The sequence below is a fragment of the Saccopteryx leptura genome, chromosome 1, assembly GCF_036850995.1.
Source record: "Saccopteryx leptura isolate mSacLep1 chromosome 1, mSacLep1_pri_phased_curated, whole genome shotgun sequence".
In the NCBI taxonomy this organism is placed as follows: domain Eukaryota; kingdom Metazoa; phylum Chordata; class Mammalia; order Chiroptera; family Emballonuridae; genus Saccopteryx; species Saccopteryx leptura.
This window is the reverse complement of record NC_089503.1, coordinates 258160830-258170937: the sequence shown is the minus strand read 5'-3', so window position 1 is coordinate 258170937 and position 10108 is coordinate 258160830. Positions and strand designations below refer to the sequence as shown.

General features: G+C 47.6%; 1 protein-coding gene across 1 annotated transcript; it reads right to left on the bottom strand.

The window, feature by feature from the left end:
• Positions 1–2416: 2416 nt before the first annotated feature.
• On the bottom strand, positions 2417–8150 carry FAM32A (family with sequence similarity 32 member A). Its single transcript, XM_066348718.1, has 4 exons — positions 7873–8150; positions 7620–7761; positions 3871–3924; positions 2417–3586 (listed from the first exon to the last, which is right to left on the bottom strand). Exons 1-4 carry the CDS (start codon positions 7944–7946, stop codon positions 3518–3520), a joined length of 339 nt encoding a protein of 112 aa, XP_066204815.1. The 5' UTR covers positions 7947–8150; the 3' UTR covers positions 2417–3517.
• Positions 8151–10108: the final 1958 nt, after the last annotated feature.

Genomic DNA, 10108 nt, shown 5'->3' with positions numbered 1-10108 from the left:
CTTATCTCTGGGGTTTTTGAAAGATGGCTTTTACAATATATCTTCTGCTATGATAGATATGTAATTGTAGGAAAATCCAGAGAAAAACACTGGAATGTTTTAGGAATGCTAAGTAAATCCTGGTCTGGTAGCCTTCTAGCACAAAAACAGCCCAGAAAGGCTTTTTGACAATTTTCTTGTAAGAAATTCTTTTGTACCTAGCATCATACTTTGCCAGCATTAGAAAAACATGTCTTTTTTTAAACTACAAAACTACATTTCACTGAAGAAAAACCGAGGAAATGCCAAAAAGTGTAAGATGAAAAGAAAAACCAGCTGGGAGAGGTGACCTCTCATTATTGAATATTTCCTTTTAGATTTGCTCTGGGCATCTTAGATGTTTAGTACAGTTATCCATGGCCCTGGCCAGTTGGCTCAGTGAATAGAGCGTTGGCCCAGCGTATGGATGTCCCTGGTTCAATCCCTGGCCAGGGCACACATGAGAAGCAACTGTCTGCTTCTCTTCCCCTCCCTCTTCCCCTTCTCTCTTCCTTCGCCTCTCACAGCCAGTGACTCTGTTTGAGTGTTAGTCCTAGGTGCTGAGAATAGCTCAGTTGATTCAAGCATCAGCCTGATAGGGGTTGCCAAGTGGATCCCAGTCTGGGAGCATGAGGGAGTCTATCTTCCCTCCAATCACTTAAAAAAAACCAACAACCCAGTATTATAGGGGATGGGAGGACAAACATCTTTTATACATTTTTTTTTTTTTTTTTTGTATTTTTCTGAAGCTGGAAACGGGGCGAGACAGTCAGACAGACTCTCGCATGCGCCCGACCGGGATCCACCCGGCTCGCCCACCAGGGGCGAGGCTCTGCCCACCAGGGGGCGATGCTCTGCCCCTCCCGGGTGTCGCTCTGCCGCGACCAGAGCCACTCTAGCGCCTGGGGCAGAGGCCAAGGAGCCATCCCCAGCGCCCGGGCCATCTTTGCTCCAATGGAGCCTTGGCTGCGGGAGGGGAAGAGAGAGACAGAGAGGAAGGGGGGGGTGGAGAAGCAAATGGGCGCTTCTCCTATGTGCCCTTGCTGGGAATCAAACCCGCGTCCCCCACACGCCAGGCCGACGCTCTACCACTGAACCAACCGGCCAGGGCCAACAAACATCTTTTAAAGAAACCGACTCCCAAGTGCCAAAAGGACTGTTAACAGTAAACACTTCATACAAATTACTTGTAACCTCTTCTCCTTATGTGGTGGAGTGTGAGTAACATCTGTATTTCATCCTTAACATTTAAATATGTAAGCCAAATTTAGCTGCAACAGCTCAGAAGAGACCATATTTATTGTGGTAGACCAGGGTTTCTCAAAATTTGCTGCATATTAGGGCCACCTGGGGAGCTCTGAAAATTCTCAATGCCCAACCCTAGGAAATATCAGTGGTTTCTTAAGGCTAACACTCAGCAGAACTGGAGAGCCACTGTAATACAGTTATGGCTACCAATAGATAAATGTCTTCTGATGTTCATGCCTTTGTGCAGTTCCTCCCAGATGGAGTGACTTGTATTGGCCAATGAAATCTCGAGGATGAGATGCCATCTTGGATTCTCTGGCTCCAGGCAAGTCAATGCAGTTATATGATGCAGCTACACCATGTGGAGTAAAACTATCTGGCTGAGCACCATCAACCAACAATTGGAAGAGAAATCCTGTGGTTTGAAGCCACCGTTTTGGTTTCCTGGGCAGGGAGAATTAGACTGTTTATCTTCCACTTACTTTTTTTTTTGACAGACAGGGAGAGAGACAGATAGGGACAGATGGACAGGGAGAGAAATGAAAAGCACCAATTCTTTGTTGTGGCATCTTAGTTGTTCACTGATTGCTTTCTCACATGTGCTTTGAGGGGAGGCAGGCTCCAGCAGACCGAGTGACCCCTTGCTCAAGCTAGTGACTTTGGGCTTCAAGCCAGGGACCTTTGGGCTCAAGCCAGTGACCATGGGGTCATGTCTATGATCCCTTGCTCAAACTGGATGAACCCACACTCAAGCTGGCGACCTCAGGGTTTTGAACCTGAGTCCTCTGAGTCCCAGTCTGATGCTGTATCCACTGTGCCACTGCCTGGTCAGGCTCCACATACTGGCTTTTCACAGTACATCATGTCCACACCCAACTGCTGGCTTTTGGGTAAAAATGACCTGCAAATGCCTTTCCACCTAGCAGTTGGGGAGTCTGCCAAAAGAAGCCAGTGATAATTAAAGCATGTCACTTCTCTTAGGTGTGTTGGGAATCACAGGTCAAAACACATCAGCTAGCTTTCTCCAAATTGAGGGCAAATCGTCATTTTGCAGTATACATTCTTCATGTACAATAAATCCAAAAGGCAGTTTCTAGTGATAAAACACAGTATCTAATGATAAACAGCCTATAAATTAAAACACTCAGACTTATGTTTAATAACTGGTTTGCTTTATTCTGCAGTTCACACATGAGAGTCCCAAAGGAGCAAAGGGCCCGACACGTAGTAGGTACTTAAGCAGATTTTCTCATCTGAATTTGTTCAGTCTCATCAGACTTATGACAACAGAAACTGTTTCTCCCAGTAGCATATGCAGTCTGAGCCTTGTGCAGTGGGTACGCACAGGCCCCCAAAACCCTGGTTCTGCAGCACTAGAACCTGGGTCCTCCCCTCAGACTGCATGCTTGTCTGTGCTGAGGCTCTGCCCTGGTCCCATCACCCTGAGGTGTCCCTAGGCCAGGAATGCCAAACAGGTTCCACATATGTGGCAACTCTGAACAAACATTGGGGGAGCCTGGAGCCCAGGGGTGAGGAAAATGAGGCAGGAGATGGCTGGGTTCCATCACAAAGAGCACTGCTTGACTGGCAAGTCTGCCGTGGCAATACCCACTTAACATGTACGGAATGGGGATGCTGGGGGAATAGGCTGCATGCCGGTCACCGGCTCAGCTAAGAAAGGGGCAAGGTGTTCATTCCGTCCTTGCCTTGAGTGGCTACTCTCCCTGGCCAGGTGGCTGAGGAGGCAGTTTGAAGGCCACAAAGCTGCAAGTGGCTTCCCCAGGCCCTGGATGGAACAGCGTAAGCCCCAAGCTAGAGGGAGCTTGGAGGGCAGCCCATGCAGGGCCCCAGGGAGGTCTGCATGTTGCATCTTCTCCTCTGGAGTCAGTTTCATCCAGGCAAAGACACCTGGCTGGCTGTCAAAATGAGTCAGATGCAACTTGGGTGTAAAACACTTCCATGGCATTTACACAGAAATAGCCTTATTCTCTGGATGAACTCTCAATAATTCCCAGTCCAAACTAAAAAGGTTCACCTTCAGTGAGCTACTGAAAAACTATAGTAAACGAATAGTCTTACTTTAATTAAGTTCCAGAATGAGGGCATACTGATTTGAAAATCAGTTGTCTTAGCAGAAGATGCAAGGGTGTGTATAAAAGAAAGTTTCTAGAAAATACCAAAGGCATCAAATATAACCCCAATTTGGCTTTCCATTTTCCGTTGGTGCCACTCCATATCCCAGGCAGGGAGGCTACTTTGTCCAGCTGACTTTGGGAATGTCATAGTGCTCCGTGAGTGTATCCAGGTGCCTGTTGAAGTCCTAGGGAAGAGGAGGAAAAAGCCCACGTCATCACAGCACCAAGCAGAGTACTAGACCCCCGTTTCCTACATCCTGCCTCCTCTCGGTGAGCCCCCTCCTCTGGGCAAGCCACCCTTGCCAAGCCTTATAGCTGTCTGAACCCTGGCCTCTTCCTTCAGTGACTGTAGGGAAGCTAGGTAAATCCTCTCCCCACCAGCATTCCAATGGCTCCTGCCAGGTTCCAAGCCTCTGGGCTCAGCTGGGACCTACATGGCTCAGTCTCCCCCACTGGGCACGAGACTGACCTCCACTCTTTGCTTGTGGGTTTTGGAGGCTTTCTTCAGGATCCTTTCCATTTTCTAAAGAGAGGAAAGAAAGCAGGTGAGTCACATGCTCGATTAATATAGCCCAGCCAACACAGGATGGAAGATGGGAGCCCAGGCTGGCCTGGCTCTCATACCTAGAACATCTACAGGTCCCAGGTCCCTCAACTCCACTCAGGCTGGTCCAACAGGGACACTTGGCTACAATACACCCCAGTAGAAACCCTGGTCAGCTGCCCTTTGGTCTGAGTGGCAGGAAATGCACTAGCACTGATTTGGGCAGACTCCACTGGGAGCTGTGCAAGCGCTTCCTGCCTTCTTGGCCAATTGACAGAATCCCATTTTGCAGAAAAGGAAGTTCCAGATAGGGTTTGAAAAAGGATGAGAATGGAGCAAAGGGCCTGACACATAGGTGTTTAAGTGACAGTTATCTATCCTGATGCTCACAGTGCCAGGAGGGCTACAAGGTCCAGATGAGTGATTCTAGATTATGTATCCAGCACAACCATGACCTGCCCAGCACTCATTCCCAGTACTCAACAGTACCTGGTCCGAGGTAAGACTGTGGGATACAGAGCCAGACAGACCTGTGGCTGCACCTGGCTCTCCACTTACTAGCTAGGTGACTGTGGCTGACTCACTCTGGTGGCCCTCCCTGACCCCTTTACATCCAGGAATTGCACTGCCTGGTACTTATGGCCTTGTGCAGTTGTCAACCACACTGACTCTGACCCCATGCTTCAGTTTATTTAACAGAATGTACCGTCAGTACTAGACTGAGAAGACCTAGCATCGTTTGCTTTGTGCTCTTATAAGCCATCTATCCTGTAGCAAGTCTGATGACCTAACTGGAAAGAAAGGACCTGGTAGATGAAATGACATGTGGGGAGAGAAGCCACGGAAAGAGCACAGAGGCACTGGACATGTGATGGCAAAGCCATCTTGGATATTCCAACCAGCTGGGCCTTTAGCCCCAGCTGCCATCCGACTGCACCAGACCCTAAGCAAGGTCAGCAGAAACACCCAGCTGAGCCCAAACAATCCACGGACCCATGAGATAATACTGTCAGCTGCCACCTGGCTGTTGTTTCCTGTCCTTCCTCTTCTCCTTTGCTACCTTATTTCCCTCTGCCTCCAGTCGGCTTAGCTAGACTGTCTGCCCTGTCCATCCCCACCTCCCTTCCTGCTGCCGTGAGCCCATGAGGCCCGTGTCTCCTCATAAAAGGCCGAACTAACTTGACTAGCTGTCCCCAATGCCAGGCCCTTGGTGGGGATCTGCCTTTGCTCTCCCCACTCCATGCACTAAGTTCACAGGATGTCTTGGATGCTGTCGCCTCCACTTCACAGAGAAAATAAGGACCAGAGTGTATAGCAGGTGATGGGCCTGGAGATACCAAGCCCTGACCCCTTCCAGTAGGCAGGGGCCCACCCCACGGGCCCTGCACCCATGAGCCAGGAGATGTCCAGCCTTCATTCTCCCTGTGCTCAATCAAACACCTTCCACAAGGGAATCTGTGTTGCCCACCTGCACCTAGCTTTGCCCACTTCCTTCTCTCTCCTGGGTCAAACAAAACCAGCAACAGTACTTCTGAAGTGCCAACAACAAAAATTTCCTCTTGACCTTCCACCACCTCCAGCTACAGGCCTGTTTTTCTGTTCCCCTTGACAGTAAATCTCCCAAAAGCCGTTTCTATTCCTCATCGCCACCTCTGCCTTTCCCCTCTTTCTCTTGGATCCACTCTAATCCACTTTTATTTTTAATTACAGTTGACATACAATATTATATCTAATAAGTCTTTCTTCTCATTCCAAATGCCAACTATGGGCTCTCAGTGTTCACCCCGTGAGACCTCTTGGCAGCCTATGACACAGTTGATCACTTCCTCATCCTCAAAACACTCTCCACTCTGCACCTAAAAACACACACTCTAACCACCAGAGGTCAGACCTTAGACCTCTTCCCTGTCATTGTCCACCAAACTGCAGATTTGGATGTCAAATCCTCCACAAGAATTCTCCACTTGGATCTCTAACAGGCACCTCAAATTTGACTTTTCCAAAATCAAGGTCTTGATACCTTCCTTTAGAAACTTGTTTTACCTGCAATCCTTTGTCTTAGTAAATGGTACCTTCATTCATCCAGCTTCTCCTGCCAAAAATCTTGGTCATCCTTGATTCTTCTTTCCCACCCTCTACCCCAGTGGTTCTCAACCTTTCTAATGCCGTGACCCCGCAATACAGTTCCTCATGTTTCGGTGACCCCAAACCAAAAAATAATTTTGGTGGCTACTTCATAACTGTAATTTTGCTACAGTTATGATTCGGAATGTAAATACCTGATATGCATTATGTATTTTCCGATGGCTTTAGGCGACCTCGCCGGGGTCGCGACCCACAGGTTGAGAACCGCTGCTCTACCCAATCCTCTGCTGTTCTTTCTGTTTTTCCTTCAAAATCTACTCCAAACCTGGTACCTTCCATAGCTTCCACTGTTACCGCCTGATTTTGTAGGCTGCATTAGCTTCTCCCCCACCCTCCCCCTGCTCCAGGAGTAACTTCCCAGCCCACCCCTGATGATAATCTTAGGGAAAGTACTTAAGTGCATTCACTTGTTAAATCCTCACCACAAACCAATGTGGCAGGGACTTCAGCTCCACTTTCCAGATGAGGAAACTGAAGTGTGGGAGGTTAGCCAACTTGCCCAGCATTACACCATCAACAAACAGTAGACAGAGTGGCACCCAGGTCTATCTTGCAAAGCCAGTACATCTCACTTTTTTTTTTTTTGTACAACTGAATTAGACCTGGGAGAAGTGAGTAAACTTTTCCCTAATGCAACTGGACCAAATCACCAACCATAGTTAATTTCTCAGCCCGGGCACTGACATTTTGGGTCACATAATTCTTTCCTGTGGGGGCGCTGTCTCAAGCACTGTAGGATGCCATCCACCCACTAGATACAAGTAGCACCCAACCTGAGTTATGACTGACAAAAATGTCCAAATACTGCCAACTGACTTCTTGTGAATATAAGTAGGGGGACAAAACAGCCCTCGGTTAAGAACCACTGACCTAGACCTACTATCCCCGCCATCCAGCATAAAAGGCCAACCTTAAAATTTATCTAAGGCTGATTCCTCTTATCCTCTGCTGCCCACATTTAAGTGTTTAATATTAAAATAAGTAATTTAACAGAGCCTTAAAAAACAACATATTTGAATCGACCAACAAAGTTATCATGGAAACAGACTTTGTGGTGACTTACAGCAGGAAATATGGCCACTTAATATTAACAGCTAACATCAACTGAGCATCGACTTTATCTAGAACTAGTGACAAATACTATACTTGCATTTCAAAGGCCCCATCTCTCTTAGGAAAGAGTGCTATCCTAGCCCCCTATATATGAAAAAACAGGAAAGGGGAGAAGAATTCCTGGCCCAGTGTCACAGAGCAAATAAGGGGCAGCACTGGAATCCAAACCGGGGTCTCCAGCTCTGGTTCCTTTCATCGCCACCTCTAGCTCTTCCTTCCGCTGTCCGCTCGGGCCTAAGGGTTCTCCCGTCCTCGGAGCTCCCCCAGTAGTGGACTCTTCCTCACTCATAAAGCGTCTTCTCCCCAAAGCTAAGGTTCTCTCTGACCGCTCGCCTCCTCCAAGCGTCCCCGCTCTTCCTAAGGACCCACTCCGGGAGACCCAGGCCCATGCAGCGGGGCATCCCTAGCCTACGCACCCGCTTCTCCTGCATCTTCTCGAAGGCTGCCTGGGCCGGAGTCCGCTTGTCCAGGCCGCGCCGCTTCTCCTCCTCGTTCTTTTTGCTTGTCCCCATGGCTTCCAGGAGTTTGGCCTTGTCCTTGTCCTTCTTTTTCTTCTTCCTATGAGGGGAGACGGGGTAAGGGCGGGCCAAAAGAACAAGAGCTCACGCTCTCGGAAAAAGGCTTAGGGGGCAGAAGATGGGTTCCAGTGGGCTCCTGGTACTCACTCACCGCTTGGTCACTCCGAGTTCTGCAACGCCTTTCAGCTTCAAGGTCCCCCTCTGCACCTGTTCATAGGCCTCCATGGCGACTGGCCACAGTTCGGTAGGTAAACTGCCACACTTCCTGTTTGAGAACACTACATCCGGCCCAACGCCCGCCTCACTTCGTCTTGATTGGCCGAGCTAAGCGGCGCTCATGTGCCTTAAGTATCTGACTCCGGTCCCACTTTTGGGTTTCGGGCAGAGCCTAGAGAGTCAAGGCTTCCTTCTCATCCCATCTCCAGACGCACTTCCGGTCTTGGCGCCCACTTCCGGCTTCTCTGCCCTTTGGCACACCCACCCCAAAAGGGAAACCAATTTGACAAATCTTGTTTCTTAAAGTCAAACGTCTTTTTGAGGGTTTTACATTTGGATGTTCTGTTTCCTTTTAATGCCATATTTGAAGGGTTCAATGTGTAATAAGCGTTTAATTTGTACTATTGTTGCCCAAATTGTGCCAGGGACTTTGGGCGGAAGGAGGGTAGGGGATGAAGGAGGGAGAAAAGAGCAAGCATCCCCAAATCTAAACGACTAATCTAAACGGCTCTGGACAAAGGAAGTCTCAGTGCTTGCGTTTCCAAGTTCTACCTGAATGGGGAAGCAAGCGACTGCCCAATTCTCCAGTCCAGTTCACCCCTTGGTATTCCAGAATTGGATGTCAGTGCCAAAAAAGAGGGCTAGGGCCTGACCTGTGGTGGCGCAGTGGATAAAGTGTCCACCTGGAATACTGAGGTCGCCAGTTCGAAACCCCCTGCTTGCCTGGTCAAGACATATATGGGAGTTGATGATTCCTGCTCCTCCCCCTGTTCTATTTCTTTCCTATCTCTCTCCCTAGTAAAAGTGAATAAATAAAATCTGGGAAAAAAAGTGAAGCATACAACAACTGAAATGAAGAATACATTATTTAAAAAAAAAAAAAAAAAAGAGGGATGGGGCCGCCAGCTTTACCAGCTGCCTCTTGGGACAGAATCAGCTCCTCAGAGAGGGACAGGACAGACTTAACTGGAGAAACCTGTTCTCCTTGAGCCAACCCAGCATCTGTGGAGCTCCTCTCTGGCACTTCCAAGGCTGTGTGCCCTGGAGCAAGTGTCTTGACTTCTCTGTCCTTCCTTTTCCCCATAAAATGGGGATGGTGATAACAATAATGGCTAATACTTTAGATGAGTTTATATGGGTCATCTCATTTACTCTCACAGTAGCTCTATTACATAAACCATCATGATTTTGTTCCTTTTTTTTTTTCCAGGGACAGAGAGAGAGTCAGAGAGAGGGATAGACAGGGACAGACAGACAGGAATGGAGAGAGATGAGAAGCATCAATCATCAGTTTTCGCTGCGACACCTTAGTTGTTCATTGATTACTTTCTCATATGTGCCTTGACCGCGGGCCTTCAGCAGACCGAGTAACCCCTTGCTTGAGCCAGAGACCTTGGGTACAAGCTGACAAGCTTTTTGCTCAAGCCAGATGAGCCTGCGCTCAAACTGGCAACCTCGAGGTCTCGAACCTAGGTCCTCCACATCCCAGTCCGACGCTCTATCCACTGCGCCACCACCTAGTCAGGCCATCTTGATTTTGTAGGTAGGGAAACTAAGGCAAGCTATAATCAGCCTATTCTGAGTGTTCCATTCTTGCTTTTGTCATCACACTATGATGTCCTTCCTCCATTGTAAATGCAGGCAAATACTGTCAAGACAGTATTTCTCAATCTTTTTTCCTCATTATTACCCCCTAAAAAAGAACACTTTAACTTAATTTTAATTTAATTTAATGAGAGAAGTTAAATACTGATGAGTAAAATTATGTCAGGGAGCGTAGACTTTGGAGGGCCACAAGCCATCAAAATATCTAAAGCTTTTTGGCCCTACCCCAAACCAATTTTTGTCTATTTGTGGTTATTGCCCTCATTGATAACTTACCATATTTCCTCATGCATAAGACACACACACCTTTTCCCCAAAAATTTGGGGTCTAAAAACGGGTGCATCTTTACAGTGTATATTTTTTAACTTGCATTTCCCACTTTTTTTGTACTTGTTTTTGCATTCATTATTGAAGACAGTGATTCGTCATCAGACACAGATGAGGACAAGCTAATGGATGGGAGTTTTGACAGTGATGAGAAGTTGTATGAATTTAACTTAAGTTCAATAACTTTATATACATCTAATACATTTTTTTTTTTAATTTTGGGCCTCAAGATTAAGGT

Bases quoted from the DNA above. Each gene is read 5' to 3' on its own strand.
- FAM32A (XM_066348718.1), bottom strand. From the start codon at position 7,946: ATGGAGGCCTATGAACAGGTGCAGAGGGGGACCTTGAAGCTGAAAGGC. The intron at 7,762-7,872 runs GTGAGTGAGTAC...CTCCCCTCATAG, and splicing joins GAACTCGGAGTGACCAAGCG to GAAGAAGAAAAAGAAGGACA. The intron at 3,925-7,619 runs GTGCGTAGGCTA...TCCTCTCTTTAG, and splicing joins AGAAGATGCAGGAGAAGCGG to AAAATGGAAAGGATCCTGAA.